Source organism: Ceratotherium simum, chromosome 15, assembly GCF_057802395.1.
Source record: "Ceratotherium simum simum isolate JZ-2026a chromosome 15, ASM5780239v1, whole genome shotgun sequence".
NCBI classification, from domain to species: Eukaryota; Metazoa; Chordata; class Mammalia; order Perissodactyla; family Rhinocerotidae; genus Ceratotherium; species Ceratotherium simum.
Window position 1 is genome coordinate 29,161,617 of NC_141914.1, and position 24,811 is coordinate 29,186,427.

The window sequence follows — 24,811 nt, forward strand, 5'->3', positions numbered from 1 at the left end:
CCAAAGCTTCAGGTTCTCCTGATGAGGCAAATGTCCTTATCTCTTTGGCTTCCAGTTTTCACTTAATCTTTTGCCTTTGAGTATTCCATCCTAATTTGTCAACTCGTCAATGTATTTAATACTATATATTTTATCCAACATTATTAGTTGCTTTCATTATGAAATCATATAGTCCGTTACATTTTAAGTACTATAAAATATTAATTGATTTTAGTAGTAATTAAATTGAAGACAGTTTATCTCAAGAAATGTAGTTGAAAATTAGAAAAATACTTAAAATGCACTGCACTTTCAAGGAAGTTTTATGTTTTAAGTAGCATCTGGGTTATTAAAAAACTGTTACAAATGAAACCTTTAGAATCTTGCTAAACTCAATTATATCTGTTGCTGACTTAATCCTGTCAAACAAAATTAAATGTTATAGCTTCAAATAACTTTTAAATAAGAAAATTAAGTTTCCCTGATTTTTCCAAAGAAAAAGTAGGAAGAAATGTAACAATTCATTTACAGATTCTGTTTCATTTGATTATTTTGGATTATCATGTCCTTTTATGGTTAAATTTTGGGACGCCAGGAGAGTTTTGAATTCTGAATTTAGTCTATTTCCTTTTCCCATATTTGTAGACTCTTAGATTTGGAAAGCCCTTAGGTGTTTCTTACTCTGCCTCCCCTCCAGTTCAGGACTGCCCCCCCCCCGCCCCTGCCACACAACACACACACACACACACACACACACAGCCTCTGCCAAAATCTTTCTCAAGACAGAAAGTTTACTACTCTCTAGTAGGATAGCATTCTAATTTTGATCATTGGTCCAGAAGTAATTTGAAAGTTCTGAGGCTGATTTTTAGAGTTTTAAAATTGAGGATATTAGCAATCTTGCAGTTTTGTTCAAATTACTTTGGAAGTTCATCAGGAAATATTTTAAATACAGGATTTCTCATTTCAAAACTTCATGAATCCTTGGAGGAAAATTGAAAGTTTGAATTGTATTCAAGTGAAAACTAGAATGGTTAGAATGATGAAAGACTATGAGTTATTCCATAGTCCCCAAAAAAAAAACTTAGCTCAGCATGCCCACTTCAAATTGTGATTCTTTTCCTTTGCAAAACTAAATTTTATTTAGGAAGAAAATGCCTTTATCCTATTTCTGAACTCCCAAATGGTGGAGTTACTATTCCTATCAGATTAAAAAACTACCATGATAGGATTATACTTAGAAAATAGTGGTAGATATAAATAATCCCAATTAAATATATTCATATTCTTTTTGTTTTGTTAGCACACACGTCACCATAAAATCTTGGGATAAAATGAAAACATTTTGAACATAACACCATGTATAATATTTAGCTCTTCCCTTTGTCTATTTGTATACATATTATTTTGTGCTTTTAATCACAGTGTATATACAATTTATATTCTGCTTTCTCTTTGAGTATATATAGTTGTCTGTATTTTTATATCATCATAGTAATTGCATAATAGTCCACTGAATTGAAACACGTTAATATGGTGAAGCATTCGTCTATTATTGAACATTTATTTCTCCCCCATCTTATGAATATTGTTGATGTAACTATCTTAATACAAAGCTTTTCTACTATTTGAGCTGTTTCTTTAGGGTAAATTTGTTGTCTAGGGAACTTAGTCAAATCATATGAACTTTTTTAATGTGTTGTTTTGTCTAGGATTTCTCCAGTGATGATTCTAAGTTAGAATATAATGTAGATGCTGCAAATGGCATTGTTATGGAAGGATATCTGTTCAAACGAGCCAGCAATGCCTTCAAAACTTGGAACAGGTAATATATTTCAAATACTAGTCTTGATCTTTCCATATTCACAACTTTATGACTTTTCCTATGATTTGGCAACTCTTTCTTTCATAATTCTCTAAATTCACGGACCATAGTAACTTTCCATTGAAGATAAAATGCCTTCTAGGAAAGGAGACCCTAAGACGCAAGTGAAAAATGACAGCACCAGTTCTAAATTCTAAAATTTAAGCCAAGTTTAAACCAAGAATCAAGGAGAACTCTTATAATGCTTGGTCTATAGTGACTAGACTATTTACCTATTATAATAAGTAAATTTGAATGTGAGTTACCTCTCATATTTGTTATGAAATAGATCTGATTACAAATTATATGTTGAACATAATGGATGAATACGACAAGTGAGCTTTTTTCCCCTCTTGAGTTCCTCCCTTATATCATGTTTATGTACATTTTTACTTAGTGTTTGCTTCTAAGATTATGAATCTTGAGACTAAGTGATCCTGATTTTTTGATCTTTGCAGTAACTTTAACCAGGAGTTTTATGGGATTGGGATTGTTTTTGTGTATAAAGTGTGTATGGCAGCTAGTGCTCCTTTATTCTAAACTTGATGGCTACCAAAACTTTGAATTTTTTTGCTAGACTGATTTTTATGAAATAATAATCCAGTAAATGTCTGTTAAATGAATGAATGTATAAAATATTTTATTGTATTTTCCCATGTAGTAACATAATAAAGTGAAATAATTTCAAACATTAAGGCATTAAAAAAAAGATTGGGTTGTCTCAGGATCATCCTTCTGAATAGCAGTGATTAGTCTTTTATTCAAAGATGCCTCTCTTTTTGCAACAAAAAAAACCCAATTTTGTAATAATTGAGAGTAGTATTGTGTTCTGGTTAATTGATTTACTTTTGTATTATTGGTTGAATGTATATATTTTATTTGCTCCTTGAACAGGATATGAATTCACTTAATGATAGAGAAGATTATTTTCTTTTTTAAAAAACTAGACATTAGCAAAATAAATACAATTTTCTTGGTAAGTTTAATTTAGTATACATTTTTGTTAATTTAAATGGAAATAATTATGTTTGAATATTCAGTATATCAAAATGGATTCCTAGTGTGCTTACTTTGACTTTTCGGTGACGAGGCTGTATAGAAAAAAGATTTACTGATATTTTCAAATATTAGTGATTTATTGGCATTTTATATTGCCTGATATTTAAATGCTACATGGCATGTTTTATTTGAAATAATTTTTCTTTATCTGAGAATGAATATAAACTGCAAAGAATAATGGTTATATTTGATATTAAGCCTCTTTGAGTTATGTAGATCTTTTTTTTTTTTTTTTTGGTGAGGAAGATCAGCCATGTGCTAACATCTGCTAATCCTCCTCTTTTTTTGCTGAGGAAGACTGGCCCTGGGCTAACATCCGTGCCCATCTTCTTCCACTTTATATGGGACGCCACCACAGCATGGCTTCCCAAGTGGTGCGTCAGTGCGCGCCCAGGATCCGAACCGCAGCAGAGCATGCGCACTTAACTGCTAGTGCCACCGGGCCGCCTCGAGTTATGTAGATCTTTTAAAACAATATGTGACTATCAAAGGACCAACTAAGATGGTCTGGTTAGAAATAATGTTTGTAACTATTGTAAAATGAAAGTAAAAAATTAAAATTCCATTTTCTAAGCTGTAAAAATTAAGACAATCATCTTTTAAGCTTTTCCTAGCAAATTTCCATAGCCAGAGTAGGAAATTAAAATAAAAAATAGTGTGATGGTCAAATTTTTATAATAAAGATTTCTCAACCAATGCAGTTTCATGAGGTGATGTTAGAATTGAATTTTAACCTTCAGATTTCAAACAACCTACTTAAAGTTTAACACAGTGAAAACACAATAAATCCATAGAAACTATACCATTATGTTAAGAAGAAGTGAAATGAACTTGCATGGACTACTCCAGTAAGAAATGATCTCAGACTTCAAAATGAAGCACAGTAAGTGTTAGTGGAAAATTACGTTGTATTTAGGGCAATAGAAGAAAATTAATTCTGATTCAAGCATGGACCTTTTCAGTTTTTATTATTTCTTTCACGAATTCTATTAATTGGCATAGATATTAAGATGTAATAACTATTAAGATATTAAGATGTAGGGAATAACTATTACATTCTCAATTGTAGACAGGTTAGCTACCACTTGCAGAGTGAAAAAGATAGTATCTTTGGAAATGGGGCTGCTTTTTAAAGGAGATGCCATCTATATGTGTGGGATGACAGTTACTGATTAGAATCATAGATTGTAGTTCAACACCCTAATTTTTAGTAAAGAAATGGTAGTGCAGAGAGATGGTCACTCGTTCAAGGTCACATAGCTGGTTTGTGACAAGCTTGAGGGTCAAAATCTGGCACTTTTTCTTTGACTTGATATGGAAATTCCAAACAATCTGTCTTTCTATAAAACAAAATACAACTTTATTTAAAAAAAACAGCTTAAAAACCCCTTCCTAGTTCATTTGCATTATTAGGAAAAAATTATACATGGCAAATTAATTTCATTTTCATATGCCTTTAAAGCACATATTGATGAAAACACTAGTAAAAAGTAGACTTGTAGGAATATAGCATATAAGCGTTATATAAAACTCTTCACAAACAAGTCAAAACCTTGTAACAAAAGTCTTAAATACTTTCTAGGTTATGTCAGTAACTATAAAAGGGAGAAGAAAGAGTAATCTATTAAATGTTACTTAGAATTTTCTTCTGCTTTTCAATTTTAAAAATTTGGAATGTATCTGAATTTCTTATATGAAGCTTATCAAAAGTCTAATGTCAGGAAATACAAATAATTTCCCTTTTTCTATTTATGACTTTAAAGTCTGACCTATTTCTCTAGTTCTCTGTCCAGCTTGATTTAATATATCCTACCAGCCTCTGAATACAAGACTGTGTATTTGTGATATTTGTGCCTTAAATTTAAAAACCCAGGAATCCAGCTATTCAAACATAAAGATTTTTCTGCTCACTAAGTATTTTTTTTTTTTTATTGTTTGTGCATTGGTTTTAGGGATCATTTTTTTTTTGTAGTCACCACAAGGTACCAATCATATAATGACAAATTTTCCATTTTCTATAGTTTTATGAAATAGTAACATATAATATTTTCAAAATCAACTTTTTAAAAAGACCTCCTTCCTGAGGGAAATGTGAATTTAACTAGGAATTCCCAATAGTTTTAAAACCTGACCTTGTGCTTCATAAGTCTAGGTATATCTTGAAAGTATCATTCTGTAATTTAACTGAAGAGATCATATTTTGTATGAGGTGATTGAAACAGCGTAAAGAGTGAAACGTTTTATATCTTATGTGAATTATTGAAGTTGTTTCTGGTTGGTTTCAAATCTCTAGTTTTGTGGTGTCTCTTAAGATTCTTATGTGTCTATAATATATATTTTTCTGAAGATGTGTGAGATCTACAAAGTAACCTTTCTGTATCAGGCCATTTTCTCAGTGCGGCAGCTTCACTACATGTAGGCTCAAATCAGTGCTAGATGGATTATTATTACCTGTATTTCTCTTTTGCTTTTCATGATAAATTCAGAAAAGATGAATGGACAAGGAAAACAGTTAAATATTAATATACTTTACTTAGTAATAAGCTGGTAAAACTAGTAAAGAAGCTGAATAATTACGTGCTATGCTCAGTATTCGTTGAACTAAAAAATATAGCTAAAAGCATAAAATGTATTATACAGTTTCTTTTTTTTTTTTTTTTTTTTTTTTTTTTTAAAGATTTATTTATTTATTTTCACCCCAAAGCCCCAGTAGTTAGGTGTATGTGATAGTTGCAGAGCTTTCTAGTTGCCGTATGTGGGGCGCGGCCTCAGCGTGAGAAGCGGTGCGTCGGTGTGCGCCCGGGATCCGAACCCGGGCCGCCAGCATCAGAGAGCACGCACTTAACCGCTAAGCCACAGGGCCGGCCCTATACAGTTTCTTAAAGCAAAGTATTCTATATGCTGCTAGTAAAGATATAAATTTTTATTTTTATTGTCTTTTTTGTTTTAAAATAAGTGTATACATAGGTTACAGATAAACTCTACTTATGTGTGGCCTTAGAGTCTCTGCTATCATTTAAAGAAAAGTGGGGGAGCAGGTGGGAGGAAGGTTTAGTTGGCTGATAATATTTTATAATCTTTGAAATTCTTAGTGATCCCACTTTCCTCATGAAAAGTTTTCATTTGTCTCAGATTTATGTAGATATATCTATAGTGATTATATAATTTTATATAATTAATAATTATATAGTTAATTTTTTAGGAACAGCTTATTAAGATGAGGAAAGGTGCTATCTATACTTTATAGCTATGACAGTAAAGGCAGAAAGTATGCCCAAGTGTGCTAAGTCCTACCAGAACTTTCTATACCATAATACTTGAAGAAAATTTTTGAATATTTCTGAAATATTTTTGAATATTTCAAAATATTGTTTGTAGGTTTCAGATTCCTAAGAGTTGGAATTAATTGTACAAATGCATATACGTGTAATATGTGAACAAAATGCGAGATATTTTTGACTATTTTGTTAGGTTATGAGCTTAAGCTTGTTCCTTTAATTCTTGCTTTATATTCATATCGTGCTAGTCCTTTGCTTATTTTGCACATTTGCGTTTTCATTCTTTTACCACCTTTCCCTTATGTTTTAATCCTGCCCCATTTTTTCACATGACAGGAAAAAGCCCGATCATATCAGGTACCAAATGGCTCCCTTCCCCTCCGCCCTACCTTACACCAGTTTCCTCTTTGGCACGAGAAAGCTCATAATTAACCTGCATATCAGTTGGATTACTTGCAATGGATATAAAGTCTCTTATGTTTTAAATTGGGAAGACAATAGAAATACCTTATTTGAGGAATGGAATTATAGCTTTTCATTGCCTATCTCCTCAATTTGTTTTAATCTGGAAAAGAACATTTGATATGTTTATAGTTATACAAAGAAAATACAGATTGAGTAATATGACTACCTTTATATCTTTTTTTTTTTTTAAGGCACATAAGCTAGTAAAGGCTCTTAAAAACTTTCAACAGTAGCTAGGAGTTAGTCCCTTTGGTAATAACCATATTAGTTATGTTGAGAAAGGAAACATTGTCAATTCCTAGATTTTTTTTTGCCATTTTGGTCTTTTTCCCTCTGAAAAATTAAATTGAATTTGAAATAAAGGAGCATACATGTTCAAGCTTTTAATTTTGTTAAATGTTTACCTATTTGACACCTATAAGAATGTGTGCACAAATCCATCATCTGTATAGGTTTAGTGATAAAATTTCTATGTATTTAGAAGTTTGACTTTTACCCATGTTCTTTATATCAAGTACAGTTCTGGGACTAGTGATCAAATATGGTAAAAGATATTTGATTTCTTTTTTTATAGATTTTTTCCTTCCCTCCCCCAAATTTTGTCATCTACAAGCTCTCATTGATATTTAAAAATTAATAATATGTAATTGTTTATGAATTTAATATTTTGGTCTAAAATCTTTATCATATTGAGTTATTTCAATTTGCGATAGAGTGGTGTTTTATTTTTCTTAATGAATGAAGGAATTTCCTTTTTGAAAAAACTCTTATATTTTGGCTTTGTGATCAGTTTCTGAATCTTGCGAATATAGTATAGTTGTCAGCACAATGCTTTCCAAAGTTTGTCTTTTTTATTATTTAATTATCCTTTTAAGTATCTTCAAATTGCAGGTAGCATGAGCTTAAATTATTAGGTATTATTTCTATGTTCCATGGTCTATGAACGATCTCATTTTTTTGTTTATTAGAAATATTGTTAAAAACTAGGATTATCTGTAGAAGCAATTAGAAATTATATTCCTTTTTACTTACTTACCTGATTAAAGTCTTGATCAATCTAAATGAGTAAGTTAGCTCTTTTTTCTTTTTTTTTAATGACAGAGGAGGGAAGATAGTGTCATAAGACATACAGATCTTAGTAATTGAAATTGAAAATTTTTTTCTACGTCGAATACATCATGATTTTTTTCCTTAGGAGGCGTTGTCAAATTAAGATGAATGTATAGTATCTTTCCTGAGTGTTCAAAAACTGATGATGTGAGAAAGTCACCCAGAAGCAGATAGATGGCAGGGGAACTGGGTTTCAGAAATGTAAATGATCTGTAAAGTTAATAATCAGAGGAAATGGTCTCTGACAAAAAACGTAAGTTTTTATGTAGTATTTTATTATTATTTTTAGAGGCTGTTACCCTAAGATGCAGCAGGTCAAAAGAAATTTATTTTTTGAAAACCTCAGAAGCATGAAAAGTTTACATGGTTACGTGGGTGTTTTTCCATTGTGCAGTAAAACTCTTTGTAGTTTTTCATCAAATTATATAATGATTACTGTAAAACATAAGAATTTTTATTAATGTAGTTCACCCTACTTAAAATGATTTTTTAAAAAACACTTTAATCAATATCAGAGATTGTTTCCATTGCATGTCATCCCATGTGGCAGGGCTGCACCATTTTGTTTGTTTGTAGGTATTTCCTTTAACATTTCTAACCAACTATGTGTCCCAAAGCAAAGAAACCCAGAAGTTCTTCCTTTTCTAGCCTGCCTCTTGATGGTTTGCATTTAGAGGCAACCCACTTGGTTTTATGTAGATGCTTATTTAACAAATCTCTATTTTAATGGTAAAGGTGATACTTTTTTAAGTAGCGAGAAAACCTAACAATCTGTCTAGTTTAAAAGTAGGAAAGCATCTAATCATTTTCTCAGCTTTGGAGAATTAACTTAAATTTTTAAAATAGAAATTCTAAATATGTCTAAATACAATTTCTAGTGCTTTGTATTAGTATCAATGAAAAGGTAGAATCTCTATCTGCTAATAGATTAATAACTAATGTTTATAATAGGAATCATTTCACATGAAACTAATTTTAAAATAATGACTCAAATATTGTTTTACCTTTCATGCTTGATGAGAATTTTTGCTTTCTTTTATGAATGGCTTTTGGCTGTGATTTTTTTTTTTTAATAAGTCTTTAGGTCCTTTTACTGTTCTAATTAATTAGAATGAATGAATATGTCATACCTAGCTTAGCTTTTTCTAAAGAAGATTGCAAGTAAATTGTTTGCCTAATAATTTACAGTAAAGAGCAGAATAATATAAATAGTTGGGTGAATCATTTTTAATTAACTTTGATTATTCTGCTTAGAAGTATTTTGTGTGCAAGTAAGGCCAAGTGAATTGGCAGTTATCTCCTGTTTGATATCAGTTCTAAAATGATGATTTAATTTCCCGTTTTGCTTAACAAATCAATGCTTGCTGAATTAGCCGCAGAAAGGTTGAAAACAAGGCACCATTTATTTCAGTGTTTTACCGTATACAAATGGATAGTCTTATTTACAATATAAATTTATTTCTACTTTATAATAAAAGCAGTTATTTCAGGGGAAGGATTTTAGTTATTTTTGAAGAAGGTCAAAAAACTAAGTTTTTACTTTAAAACAATTATTATTTGGTGATAGCCTAAAGGATAATAGCTTTTGTTAGGATACAAATTTCTGATATAAAATGAATCAAAATATTTCCTAATCTGTGATTTTAAAATTGTTCTTTACTTTCAGTAGTTACCTCATTGACATCAGTTTATATAAAGCAAAACAAAACAGTGCACTTCTCAAAACATAATTATCATAAACTGACTTTTTAGTGCTTTCCCAAATATTTCATTTCTAACAACAACTGAAATAAATTGTTTGTGAAAACTTAATCTACTTTGTGTTTATTTAGACGCTGGTTTTCAATACAGAACAATCAGTTGGTTTACCAGAAAAAGTTTAAGGTAGGTGTTTTGTTAAGTAATGAAGTGAAAACCCACTGAGTCCCCGTTTCAGTTCTTTATCTGCTTGTCTTGATAAAACATTGAAGTCCATAAACACTCATGTGTGGAAAATTATCATTTACGTATTAGTTTCATGTTTGGGCATGTATAAGAGGACTCAAAAGTGGAAAGTATCAACATATGATCATTTTTTTTTTTTTTAAAGATTTTGTTTATTTATTGTTTTCCCCCCAAAGCCCCAGTAGATTGTTGCGTGTCATAGCTGCACATCCTTCTAGTTGCTGTATGTGGGACGCGGCCTCAGCATGGCCGGAGAAGTGGTGCGTTGGTGTGCGCCCGGGGATCTGAACGCGGGCCGCCAGCAGCGGAGTGCGCGCACTCAACCGCTAAGCCACGGGGCCAGCCCACAACATATGATCATTAAAAGCAGAGTAATTGTGAATCCTGAATTCTTAATTCGTAGCTTTGAAGTAGACTTTTCTGAGCCCAGGATTATTATTTTCATTTCTTCATATGTTTCTTTGTTTAACTGTGTGTGACAGGAATAACAATACCACTCCCTATGTAGTACTGTTTTGAGGATGAAGGAAAGGGTACCTTTTAAGAAATATCACCTTAGGGCCAAAGGTGATAATATAGAAGGGTTAAAAATGACATTAAAATGTAAGATTGAAGTAATTTAAATAGCAACCTCTAAATTTGTTAAAATTGTTTTTATATTTTTGTTTTGCTGAACATTATTTTAAGGGCGAGGAATTTTTATTTATTGGAAAGGCATACTAAGATTACATGTGACTTGAGAATATTAAAAATAATTAGAAGAAAAGAACCACTGATTAATTGATAACTCGATTTTTACCTAGTAAGCTTCTATGAATGATTATTCAACTGTAAATTTTAAATATTCACTTTACCCCTGAGATGACACAATATGAAATTTTACTTGCTAGGTTCTGTGGTAGCAGGTTTATTCCATAAAAGTAGTTTATTATTATTATTATTATTTTTTTTTTTGGTGAGGAAGATTGGCCCTGAGCTAACATCTGTTGCCAGTTTTCCTCTCTTTCCTAAGGAAGATTGTCCCTGAGCTAACATCTGTGCCCATCTTCCTCTATTTTTTTTGTATGTGGGACACCACCACAGCGTGGCTTGATAAGCGGTGCATAGGTCCACGCCAAGGATCTGAACCTGCAAACCGCGGGCTGCCGAAGCATATCGCGCAAACCTAATCACCACGCCACCAGGCTGGCCCCACAAGTCATTTATTCTTACTAATTAGTTTATGGCTTCTTCTACTCTGATAATTTGGTTTTGAGTTTCTGTTTTTATTAAGTACTAGAAAATGATAAAACCTTTCTTGTTTTCTTAGGTATTTTAAGAAGGATATATAGGCTTTTTATTTTTCTTCCAATTTTTTAAAACTTGACTCAGTAAAGGCTTCCTTTTTGGAGGAACGTAGCTTTTATTATGTGTGAATGAGGACCAGGAGAGTAATGGATATGAGAGAAAATTAACATGAAACTAACATTTGTTGCACACTTACTATTTAATTGCCAAGTGTTGGACTAAGCTTTTTATGAAAGCTATTTCATTTAATCCTTATACAGGAATTTTATGAGGCAAATAAAATTATTAACAGGACAGAATTACCTTTATTAGTTATATCTATGTTGATAACTTCTATCTCTAATCTAAAATAAGATAAAATATAAATCTTTAAAATTAGACCATTTATTCCAAGTAATATTTTTAAGTATGTTATTGTTGGCGGTAGTATTTAAAACCTAGGTTGAAAACATGAGAGTTTTGTTTCCTTGTTATAGGATAACCCTACTGTGGTAGTGGAAGACCTAAGGCTCTGCACAGTGAAACATTGTGAAGACATAGAACGACGATTCTGCTTTGAGGTGGTCTCTCCAACAAAGTGAGCGGTTCTAAAGAATTTGAGAGTGGCTTTTATGTTCTATAATATGTCTTAAAGAAGTTTCCAGAGTAGAGAAAGATTTGTGTTTCACTTGTGAATATCTGTGCTAAAGAGGAAAAAAGTATTTTAAAAGTAAATTTCATTAATTAATGATTATAGGTATTACAGTCAGATATTTATGTAATTTCTACCCAGTATCATATTCTTTAAATTCCATAAAGATCATTGATGTGGCCATATGAAAACTTGTTAGCTTTCATGATGATGAACTGAAGTCATACATCAGATCAATTTCTTTGATATTTATCATTTCATATTTCTACCCAATAGAAAAAATTAGTGTTATGTTTATATGGTAAATTTAAAGTTTGTTTTTTTAAATGTGCAGGAATGGGTGATTTCTTTTCAATAGGTAACTTGTTTCATTGGTACCTTGATTTCCTGATGAGCATACTCTGTCCTAAAGATAGGTGAAATAAAACCTTTCAACAGAAATTATTATTTTTTGTTAGAAAATTACTAAATAGCAAAATGGACAAAAAAGTAAACCTTATTAGTATTATTTTTTGAGTTAATTTTGTATCTGAAAAAACAATGTTATTTCCTTTTAGAAGTTGTATGCTTCAGGCAGATTCTGAAAAGCTGCGCCAGGCATGGATTAAAGCTGTTCAGACCAGTATTGCTACTGCTTATAGAGAGAAAGGTGATGAATCAGAGGTTAGTAAACAATACTGCAATACCAAATGGTATATTGCCAAAGTTTTTTAGTTGCAACTTTGTATAATTATAACATTCTTTTTTGAATTGAGATATAATTGACATATAACTTTATATTAGTTTCAGGTATACTGCATAATAATTTGATATTTGTATACGCTAGGAAGTGATCACCACAATAAGTCTAGTTACCATCTGTCACCATATGTAGTTACAAAAACTTTTTTTCTTGTAATGAGACCTTTTAAGATTTACTCTCTTAGCAACTTTCAAATATGCCATACAGTATTATTAGCTGTAATCACCATGCGGTACATTACATCCTCATGACTTACTTATTTTATAACTGGGAGTTTATACCTTTTGACCCCCATGACCTATAACATTCTTTTTTATGGAGGATGATGTTTTGTAATTGAAATGGGTTTTATTTTAAAAATCTAGATTCAATTTCTTTTTTGTTTATTTCTCTTGACTTTACCTATCATTTTATTTCAGTATTTCAGTATATGTTTAATTCAATATTTGAATATATATCCCAAATTGACAAAGTATTCTGATTTATTTTTCCCACCATATTTTATTATTTTAATTAACATTTTAATGAATAATATTTTAATTAATAGTAAAATAATGAATGTGAAAAGTATTTAAAATTAAAACTGGGTAAAAAGCAAAAAAAAGGAAAGCTCAAATTGTCTCTTAGTTGACATTTCCCTGGAGAAGATAAGCTGGATATGGAGTCGTGGGTCATAGTCTGGCTTCAGCTTCCCAATGAGTTTACAAACTTTTTTGAGCAAGGCCATGAGTGAGTCTTGAGAAATGGAACTCACCACTTCCTCCAGTGGCTTCCTGAAGACGAGGCATCTGTGAGTCCCTGCATGTCTGAAAATGTCTTTATTGTATCCTCACATTTGTTTGATAGTTTGGTTGGGTATGGAATTTTTAGCTTGGGAATAGTAATACTTAAGAATTTTAACAGCATTGTTTTTCTAGTTTGCAGCAGTGTTGTCGGAGTCTTTCTTATTACTGATCTTTTGTATTCTTCCTCTTCAGTTTCCCTGGTTTCTTTTTCTGGAATTTCTAGACTGGTCTTAATGATTTTCTTATTTCTTGTATGCTCTGTTTTCTGGGAGATTTTTCTCAGTTAATCTTCCAAACCTTCTTTTGAATATTTCAGTTCTAGCACATATTTAATTTCCAAGAGTTCCTTTTTGTTTGCTGAATGTTTGTACATGTAAATCTGTTCTTTTTTCATGGATGCAACGTTAGAGCTGTGGTTCTTAACCTTGACTGCACATTATGATAACACAAGGAGCTTTAAAAAATCCCAGTGCTTAGGTCCCACCCCAGAACAGTTGAATGGAGTTGGGACCCAGGCATCAATATTTTAAAAGCTTCCTAGGTGGTTTCTGGGTACAGGCAATGTTGAGAACCATTGCATTAAGAGGCTTTCCTTGGCTATCTGGTAATCTGATCGTGATCACCAACAAGTTACGGACTAAAAACCTCTTTGGAAGCTCTGAGAACATAGGACTTTGTCGACTTTGAGCTTCGCTGAAGTCTAGACCATTTGTTGAGGAACAACCAGAGTTAGGATCTTTGGAGTCTTTTCAGCTGGTATGATTCCCCAGAGAAGACTCACCAATCTACTGCATAGGGGTAAGGGGCTGGCTGGGAGCTAATTGCTGGGGCCCTCAGCATTCAGTGTGTATATGTCCATATAATCCTCTGCCTTCCACCTTTCAGGTAAACCCCATCCAGAGACTCTCTGTTTTTCTGCTCCAGAGAATAAGCTTCCAGTCATTTGTGTTTATATGTAGAGAGTAGTTCCCTATGGTATGGAGCTGGGCAGGAGACCTTGAGATCTAACTTCTTAAACAGTCGTTCTCCTACTTTTACCCCCACTTCCAGGGTTGACTGGTATAAATCCTCGAGCCCTTTGAGTATTATGTGATGTAAATGGATGATCTCTTAGATTTTTCTTAATACCATCCTTAGATTTGGCCTTGGTCTGCTCAGTTACCATTTATCCAGCCATTTTCCGGCTCCCAAAATTTTGTTGCTCTTATTTTCTTTCCTGTTCTCCCTATTCTTGTGGGTAAATGTCTTTATTTTTTTTTAATTAAAAAAATGCTAAAGTTTTCTAAAGTAAGTTATAGATATCATGTCATTCTATACCTAATAGTAATTTCTTAATATCATCTATCACCCAGTCTATATTCAGATGTCCCCAGTTGTCCTAAAAATGTCTTTTGCAACCTATTATACAAAGTAGGATATTATCTGTGACTAGGCCTTGCATCTGGTTATGTCCTCCAAGTCTTTCAATCTAGAACAATCCCTTTTTTTCATGACAATGACTTGCTGAAGAGATTAGTTGTTCCTATAGAATTCCATTCATCTCATAAGATTACATCATAGGTGATGTATATACTTGATGTTGCAACAGGAGACCCACAATACTTGGTTTTCCAACCATTGCTAATGCTAAGGTCCAGGCTTCTGCATGAAGATAAAGTGGACACAGTGGGTTAGGGAGATGACAGTATGATCCTTCCATTGTAAATTTACATTTCCTCCGTTGTTCCCTATCAACTTTGTTACTTTGTATAACAAATCTACTTTGTGTTACTTTGACCCCGTGAGATCTACTCCCCCATCAACCATTCATCTAATGGTTTTATAACTGAATTTGTGATTTCTTTAGGAGTTGCAAAATGATTTTCTAATTCTGTCGTCCCATCTGCATTTATTAACTTGGATTCTAATGTGAAATATAGCTTTTCTTCATCAACTGGAGCTAAGTTACTGTAATAAAATGCTTATTTTTTGCTTGTAATTACCACATTTGGTTGATTTATTAGCTACCTTAAGTGGGGACAGATATCTGTTTCTTTGGGTATCATTATAAACTCATGGATTTTTGTAAATACGGGGGTCCCAATTAATTGCAATAATTAGGGCCGGCCCTGTGGCTTAGCGGTTAAGTGCGCGCGCTCGGCGGCTGGTGGCCCAGGCTCGGATCCCGGGCGTGCACTGACGTGCCGCTTCTCCGGCCATGCTGAGGCCACGTCCCACATATAGCAACTAGAAGGATGTGCAGCTATGACATACAACTATCTACTGGGCTTTGGGGAAAAAAAAATAAATAAAATTAAAAAAAATTAATTGCAATAATTACTCTTTTTCATGTTCAAATTATCACAACTTTGTCCATTAAGGACACTGGGTAATGCCTCTTAACAAATCCTCTAGTTTTAAGCAGAGTTTTGAGAGGGAGCAAAATCAGGTGTGTATCCAGATCATCTTGATGAAGAAGCTGATGGCATTGCTGAAATACCTGGGTTCTACAAAATCATACACTAGAAATAATGGGGATTATGGGACAAATAGGGATAGGGCCGACCTAAAAACCTGTTTAAATTTGTAACTAGAATACTTGCAGGAACTTTAGAATCTCAATAAAAATACTAGCATAGTTAAATTCCTAATAAATGAATATATAGATAGGACTTAACTTTAATAATTGGTGAACATAGCTTAATGGAAGGGTCAGAAGGGTTGAGGCTACTCACTAATGGTGACAAAGGCAAAATACTTCAAGATCAGGGAGAATAGTGCAATAAACACTTTCAAGTCAGAACACATGGCCAAAATGAGCCAAGAAAAAGAATGGGGGGGATGGGTGTCATGTTCAGTCCTGTGTTCTTTGAGGTGGCTAACCCAAGTTCTGCTTTGTTAGTGTCCTTTGCTTTCCACTCTCTAGTTTGGTGCAAAAGCGATAGGTTATAGAGAAAAACTGGGAATGAACCAACATGATTTCTCTGTTATATTGACATCCTTTCCCTGTATGATAATTGCTTATGAGCTAATTTGTATAATTGAACATGTTCTAGTAAAACAGATTGTATCTCTTTTTTTAAATTTTGAAATAATCTCAAACTCACAGAGAAGTTCCCAGTATAGTACAAATGGCTTTTTCCTCCCAAACTATTTCAGAGTCAGTTCCTAACATGATGTCCATCACCCAAAGTAATAATCTTTAGTGAATACTTCCCACAACCTAGGACATTCTCCTATGTAATCACACTATAGCCATCAGAATCAAGAATGAGCACTGATACATTATTACCATTTAATTCCCAAACATCGAGTTGTCCCGGTAATGTTCTTTTTTTTTTTTTTTTTTTTAAAGATTTTATTTATTTATTCCCCCCCCCAAAGCCCTAGCAGATAGTTGTATGTCATAGCTGTACATCCTTCTAGTTGCTGTATGTGGGACACGGCCTCAGCATGGCCGGAGAAGTGGTGCGTCGGTGCACGCCTGGGATCCGAACCCGGGCCGCTAGCAGCGGAACGCACGCACTTAACTGCTAAGCCACGGGGCCGGCCCCGGTAATGTTCTTTATTAGCAAAAAGATCCAGTCCAGAAGCACAGGTAGCATTTAGCTATCTTAACTCTCTGACCTTCTTGACCTTGATAGTTTTGAAGATTATAGACTAGGTATTTTGTAAAATGTCCCTCCCTGTGGGTTTGTCTGACATTTAGTCACGAGGTTATGCATCTTTGGCAGGAATATTATATAAATGATGCTGTGTTCTTCTCACTGCATCCTCTCAGGTGTCACTTGATTTTGATTTGTCCCATTATTGGTGATGTTAACCTTGATCACTTGATTAAGGTGGTGTCTGCTAGACTTCTCTACTGTGTGGTTATCTTGGTAGGTAGTAGTTATTTCGGAGAGGTACTTTGAGACTATGTAAATATTCTGTTCCTCATCAAGCTTAAAATATTTTTAATGTAATTATGTCAGGACAGGCCCTTATTTTATTCAATGTTATAATCCGTTACTGTCATTATTTATTTTGTTGCTCAGATTGACCTAAGTTTGGCCAGTGGAGTTTTGGCTTCTGTATCCTTTTGACGTGCTCTCCTTAATCTTTGAGTTCTTCCTTAATTTATAGCATGATGAGATGTTCTGGGTTCGTCGTCTTACACTTTCTCTGTACCAGCTCTGAAATCAGCAATTTTTCCAAAGAGCCGTAGTCCCTTTTGGTAGAGAATGGTTTTTAGAAACCAAGATAAGGGAATATATATATGGATATACACATATATACATTTACGTCTATATTTCTTTGTATATCTGTATTGAAAACCATTAGTGTACATATTGGTATCTCCAGTTCTAATCTAATGCAATCAGGGTTTTTTCTAATTCTCTCCCTTTCCATATAAATAACTCCTTTCTCTACAGAGAGAAATCTGGCTCCCATTTATTTTTAACATATTTATTTATATGATCAGTACCCCCTTTATGTAACCAGTATCCTTTCTCTGCTGCCACTTGCCCCCTCACCCCACTCAGACTCTGACACCTTCTAGTTGTGGCCCTCCCACTCCACATTCCTCTCCCTTCTCAGGCTCTCACTTTCCTTGCTGGGCTCCCTCCCTATGCAGATACCCTCCTTATCCTGCTTGGGATTCAACAACCTGCATGGGGTTGCTCTCTGTTGAGGATATGCTCCTCACCTAGCTCAATCCTCTCTGGAAAATCATATCCCTACACTTTCTTTGCTTGGCCCCAGCTAACAGCTGTTGAATTGAGTTTTCAGTAAGGATAAGGCAAGGGCCAAATTATATTTCTAATGACTCTATACTAAAATACTGCCTTGTTAAGGTTGAAATGTTTTTAAACCAGAAGACTTTTTAGATCATGTTTTTAATTGCTTAGGATCCCCAAACTGCATCCTCGTATTTGGTCATTATTGGTATAGACTTTGCTGTACACTTAAAAAATTAGCTTTTTTGCGGGGGGCAGGCCCGGTGGCGTAGCAGTTAAGTGCGTGCACTCTGCTTCGGTGGCCCGGGGTTCGCAGGTTCGGATCCCTGGGGTGCACCAATGCACTGCTCGTCAAGCCATGCTGTGGTGGCGTCTGTATAAAGTAGAGGAAGATGGGCACAGGTGTTAGCCCAGGGCCAATCTTCCTCAGCAAAAAGAGGAGGATTGGTGTCGGATGTTAGCTCAGGGCTGATCTTCCTCACACACACACAAAAAAATTAGCTTTTTACCTATCCGCCACCTTTTGCTTTTCTCCTGGTTTCCTAATAGCCTGTGAGATTTTAGACATTGTGCATTCTATTGTTGATAGACTCTATAATTATAATTATGTAATTGATCTGTTCTTTAGTAAAAGGCCATACCATTTCCAGGTGTTCACTGCAGTAATTGAAACAACTTGTTTGCAGGTCACTGAGTATCTTGGAAAAACTTGATATAAAATATTTATTTTATTCTTGAGTTTTAATAGTCTTGTGTTTACTCCCTCTGTCTCTCACCCTGCATGTTAAATTAGTATTCCCCTTCTCTTTGCCTTCATATCTTGTACATAGGTTCATTGTGTCAGTTATTTTATATATATATATACACACGCACACACAATTTTCAATGTTTGTATGTTTTTCCCCACAAAGCTAAAAGCCAATTGATGGAGGAATCTATATTTTTTTATCCTTGAATCTCTAATGCCTAGAACAATGTCTGGCTTAGGCCCATTATAGGCCTTCAATTTATTGATTGGAAGCTTTTGTTAGGAGCATGTAGTGTGCAGCATAGTATTACAATCTTTTTTTTTTTTTTTTAAACAAATAATTCTTAATTCTTTTAGAAGCTGGATAAGAAATCATCTCCATCCACAGGAAGCCTGGATTCTGGAAGTGAGTCAAAAGATAAATTATTGAAAGGAGAAAGTGCGCTGCAGCGAGTCCAGTGTATCCCTGGCAATGCCAGCTGTTGTGACTGTGGTCTGGCGGACCCACGGTGGGCCAGCATCAACCTGGGCATCACCCTGTGTATCGAGTGTTCTGGGATTCACCGGTGGGTAGGCCATCCTAGGGTGAGAGACTTCTTTTGGATAAACACACATTATAAATTAATCATGTCCCGTTGGTTTGAGAACCTTTTTCATTTGCCTAATTTGACTGCCAGTTTGTATCTTGGTACCTGTTGTAGAGTGGTTAAAATTCTGATTTGTGAAGTCTTTTGAGGACTTTGATTCACCATTCATTATAAACCAGAAGATCTATCCCTACTTATATATGTGTTGAGGCTATATTAGAGAATATGTCACGTTGAAAGAGAAAAATAATTTGTGTAATATGCAAATAGAGTAGAGGCTTGATAGTTTCATATATTAATGCAGTCTTTTTTTTCCTGCTTAGGAGTCTTGGAGTTCATTTTTCAAAAGTACGTTCTTTAACATTAGACACCTGGGAGCCTGAACTTTTAAAGGTAAAATAAATATTTGCTTAAAAATACTTCATATTTTCACCGAAAAAGTCAGGATTTAGAATCTTAGTTTACAAATGTATGAGTTTCTCAATGCTAACAATGAACTAAATTGTGTTGGAACATATCTGAGGCTGTTTTGGCAATTTGGTGTTTTCATATTGGGTTTTAAAAATTGCTAAGTTTGGGGCCAGACCAGTGGCGTAGCGGTTAACTGCAAACGCTCTGCTTTGGCAGCCCGGGGTTCGCAGGTTTGGATCCCCGGGCGCACACCAACGCACCGCTTGTCAAGCTGTGCTGTGGCGGTGTCCCATATAAAGTAGAGGAAGGTGAGCACGGATGTTAGCCCGGGGCCAATTTTCCTCAGCAAAAAAACAGGAGGATTGGCCTCGGATGTTAGCTCAGGGCTAATCTTCCTCACCTAAAAAAAAAAAAATTGCTAAGTTTATGTAATACTCTTAACTCCCAGTCAGTTCACTTATTAAGGAAACCATCGTTCCTACATTTTTATGTTTTCTCAAAAAATATTTTAGATTCTGTGCCTTAATTTTAATCTTTTATAATTATATAAATTCTTGTTAGAAATACGAGACATATTGCTATATGGTAAGCTCCATAATGGATTGGTTTCGCATGTTGTTATCATTGGGTTGTTTTAGCGTAGGACTGTTTGCGAATTTGTATTTGTCAGGGTAGTAATCATCAAACCAAGATACCCTTTTTCCCTGTGTAAGGATTCACGTGTATGAAAATGTCATAAATAATTTTAGATCACAACTGGATTTCTAATAAGATTTATAAAACTCTGAACAGTTAATAGGATACTCCTTTAATTCTAACTATTTAGTTTACTATATTGAAAAAAGTATTTTAGTTTAAAGGTTGTAGTGTTCTCTGCATTTGTTTCTGTCTGAAAATTGTGTTCTTAATGTGCTTATGTTTTTATTTCAAACCATAGATAAACTGGTAATCCTGTCTGTTGTGTAAAGTAAAAAATTTGCTTTGTGGAATTATTGTATAAATATCTAAATGAAAGTGATAAGTTGGCTCCTAAGGTAGAGCCCTATTTAGATAGCTTCTAGTAATTGTTATGAATTCAAATGAGAAGATGGAGTGGGGATTGAGGGGTAGAAATCTAATATCTGCCTCAACTTTGTGTGTGGATATGAACTCAGCAGATTCAATTTAGAAAACTTGGGCTGTGGGCCGGCCCTGTGGCTTGGTGGTTAAGTGCGCGCGCTGCGATGCTGGCGGCCCGGGTTCGGATCCCGGGTGCGCATCGAGGCACCACTTCTCCGTTCATCCTGAGGCCGAGTCCCACATACAGCAACTAGAAGGATGTGCAGCTACGACAAACAACTATCCACTGGAGCTTTGGGGGGGAAAAAATAAAATAAATAAAATCTTTAAAAAAAAAAAAAAAAAGAAAACTTGGGCTGGCCCCGTGGCTTAGCGGTTAAGTGCGCGCGCTCCGCTACTGGCGGCCTGGGTTCGGATCCCGGGCATGCACCGACGCACTGCTTCTCTGGCCATGCTGAGGCCGCGTCCCACATAAAGCAACTAGAAGGATGTGCAACTATGACATACACCTATCTACTGGGGCTTTGGGGGAAAAATGAATAAATAAAATTATAAAAAAAGAAAATTTGGGGGCCGGCCCCGTGGCTTAGCGGTTAAGTGCTTGCGCTCCGCTGCTGGCGGCCCGGGTTCAGATCCCTGGTGCGCACCGAAGCATCACTTCTCCGACCATGCTGAGGCCACGTCCCACATACAGCAACTAGAAGGATGTGCAGCTATGACATACAACTATCTACTGGGGCTTTGGGGGAATAAATAAATAAATAAATAAAATTATTAAAAAAAAAGAAAAAAGAAAATTTGGTTGAAACACAACTATCTTATACATTTTAAAAAATTACTGAAACTTTTAAACAGTGTATTTTGAAATATTTATATATAAACTATAAGGAGACAATAGTTTACCTCAGTTCTGAGTTGTTTAAACTTTACCTCTCTTGCCTTAGGCTTCTTTTGCCAGTTAATTCATCAGACATCGTGAATAATATGCAGCATTGTGCTAGTCACAGTGGAGGGATAGAAAACTAGTAGAAGATGGGTGAGGAGAAACCTTTTCTTGTATGACTGGTAATCTTCTAGAGGAGGTATTCTGGTGAAGAACGGCAAAATGGTGATACTGCTCTCAGTCCTTGTGTCATTTTGTTTTAACTTTAAATTTCTATGTGGAATGAGCAATTACAGAATATGCAAAGGAATTAATTAGCTGCACTTGCTTCAATGGCCAGCCCTGGTGATCTAGTGGTTAAGATTGACTCTCTCACTGCTGTTGCCCGGGTTCGTTTCCCAAGTTTGTTTACAGTCAGGGAACCACACCACCCGTCTCTTGGTTGTCACACCGTGGTGGCTGCGTGTGGCTGTGATGCTGAAAGCTGTCCCACTGCTGTTTCAAATACCAGCAGGGTCACCCATAGTGGACACAGGTTTCAGCGGAGCTTCCAGACTAACACAGACTAGGAAGAAGGACCTGGCCACACACTTTGGAAAAATTGGCCGTGAAAACCCTGCAAATATCAGCAGAGCATTGTCTATTATAATGCCGGGAGGTGAGAGGATGGTGCAAAAAAGACCCAACAGGGTTCTGCTCTGCAGTACACAGGGTCGCTGGGAGTCAGAATTGACTGGATGGCATTAACAAGAAACTTGCTTTAATGACTTTTTTAGTATTTTAAGAAATTTATAGCTTATTTTTTTCTATTTTCCTATCAAACAGCTTATGTGTGAGTTGGGGAATGATGTTATAAATCGAGTTTATGAAGCTAACGTGGAAAAAATGGGAATAAAGAAACCACAACCAGGACAAAGGTACTATTTCAGTTGTCTTAATTTGTTACTTTTTTTTTCCCCCCCTAATCAGGAATACAGCTATGATTTTATTTCACTGTAAGGGATACATAATATTGAGACAGACTGTTTAGAAGAGATCATTACTGCTTCTGTTAAAACGTGGCTGTCTCTTTCTTGGGTATGTTAATTAGATAATTATATTTTATTGATCAGATAATCAATTATAGTCTCCAGATGAGAGAGAATCTTAAAAATTAAGTCTGTATGTAGGAATGTAAAAGAAGCTCTTAGCAGTTAAAGTGGACCCAAGTTCTGTTAGTGACAGGCCTTTAAAACGAGATAATCTGTTCGTTAACGTGTCCAAGAATCAAGTTTCTACTACTTACAATGAATAATTTTACATTGTTTGATTTAGTTCCGCAAATATTTGTTAATCACATACTTCATACATGGCATTATGATGTTGAAGAATTAAAAGTGAAAAAGGTAGCTTCTGTTTGCAGAGTACTTAATTGCTGTGTTCGAAATTATACTTCTATTTCTACATATGGAGGCTCATTGAACCAAGTGGCTAAAAGTGCCTTTAAGGTACATAATTAGCTTTTGTTGTTGATGTTGTTTTTAGTCTTTATGATTCTTTATTTTTAGCATTAAAATTTTATTTGCCATAATCCTATGTTGGCATTTTATGTTTGACTAAATCTTTATGGCTAATCAATACTATTTTAAAGTTATTGCTCTCTAAATCAGTATCACTTAAATCAGATTATTTATTTGCTAAAGCATAGCTGTTTGAGTTATTTCAGACATTGAAATATCCTTCTGTTTTAGTCAAAGACCTAAGCATTTTAACAATATAAGAAAAGATACAGAACAGACCTGGCATTTTATGATTGTACCATAAATCAGAAGTTTAAAATGTGACATCTATTTCCCCCCTTAAGTTAGGAATGCTATATTGCTTTAAAGTAGTTGTCTTATGAAAAATTATGGCCATCACTAGTGATAGTTTAGTATGTATCATTATTTATTGGAGTAAAAATGAAATTAAAATTAATTGCTATAAATTTTATAGTTTTCTTGGTAAAGTTTTTCATTCTGTAAAAAGCATATGTATAGAAATGAATGAGCACAGAAATTAAGAGAATAAGAGAGTGCCGTGTTAATACTTGTGATTTTTCAGTTAGTTTATTATTTGTATTTCATTTGAACATGAAATCATAGTTCATTAAATATTTGGAAGGAAAATATGTTGCGTAATGTCACAAATTCAGTTTTAACTAGTAGTACATTTAGTGACTTTCTTTGAAATAGTGAATATATGATGGCTTCTTTTCAGTATTAGCAATGCTAAGAGATTAAGCAGAACATCATGACATTTTTATGTATACCAGACAGGAGAAAGAGGCATATATCAGAGCAAAATATGTGGAGAGGAAATTTGTGGATAAATATTCTATATCATCATCACCTCCTGAGCAGGAAAAAAAGATTATCTCCAAAAGTTGCGAAGAAAAGAGGCTGAGCATTTCTAAACTTGGGCCAGGTGACCAAATCAGAGCATCTCCCCAAAGTTCAGGTATTACAGTTTACTTAATGTGTATATAAATCTTTTCTTAAGCTGAAGTCTCTTTCTTAATCTCTGAATTAGTAGCTATTGTAGGTTTTATAAATACTAAAAATTTGTTTCCTTCTTCATATTCTAAGAAAAAATGGTGTCTTTAAAACAATTAACTTTAAATACAGTCATGCATCGCTTAACGACAGGGATATGTTCTGAGAAATGCGTCCTGAGGTGATTTCATTGTTGCATGAACATCATAGGGTGTACTTATGCAAACCTAGGTGGTATAGCCTACTACACATCTAGGCTATATGGTACTAATCTTATCGGACCACTGTTGTATATGCAGTCGGTCATTGATTGAAACGTTGTTACGCGGCCCATGACTGTAGTGTCTAGGTAATTCACATTTCTAGGTAATGTGTATATTCTAAGGAGTAAAACTGCTTAAAATGCGAGGGGAGATGGGAATTATAAATCTATTATGGTAAAAAGCCCTAAATATCTGATTAACTACCTAATATCCTTCCTATTTTTTTCCTCCTAAATTTTTCCCAGTAACATTTTTTCCTGCCCTTTTCCCTTCTTATGGCCTGCTTTGTGCTTTGCTAACTTGCATGTCCCCAGTGGTTGCTGTAAATAGCGACGAGGCCAGGCGGGAGTCTCTGTTCTGTCCTGATGAGCTAGATTCACTCTTCTCCTACTTTGATACTTCTTCAAAACTACGTAGTAGTAAGTACTACTCTTGTGGAGCATTCCAAGTCTGTGCCAGTGGTCATTGTGCGGTGTGGCCATTTCTCTAGATGTTACCCATTG

The 24,811-nt window shown here is 34.5% G+C and overlaps 1 protein-coding gene across 3 annotated transcripts in view; it reads left to right on the forward strand.

Annotated features, from left to right (window-relative positions):
• The window catches only part of ACAP2 (ArfGAP with coiled-coil, ankyrin repeat and PH domains 2), a 154,745-nt gene that overhangs the window by 113,508 nt on the left and 16,426 nt on the right, over positions 1-24,811 (forward strand). For 2 of the 3 annotated variants that reach the window (XM_087439831.1, XM_014783070.2), the window contains exons 10-18: positions 1,692-1,804; positions 6,517-6,537; positions 9,588-9,639; positions 11,463-11,563; positions 12,175-12,280; positions 18,950-19,158; positions 19,503-19,572; positions 22,358-22,449; positions 23,826-24,010. In XM_087439831.1, coding sequence (XP_087295957.1) covers positions 1,692-1,804; positions 6,517-6,537; positions 9,588-9,639; positions 11,463-11,563; positions 12,175-12,280; positions 18,950-19,158; positions 19,503-19,572; positions 22,358-22,449; positions 23,826-24,010 — 949 coding nt within the window. The remainder of the gene's footprint in view (positions 1-1,691; positions 1,805-6,516; positions 6,538-9,587; positions 9,640-11,462; positions 11,564-12,174; positions 12,281-18,949; positions 19,159-19,502; positions 19,573-22,357; positions 22,450-23,825; positions 24,011-24,811) is intronic. The other variant, XM_004424554.3, reaches the window with a different exon arrangement.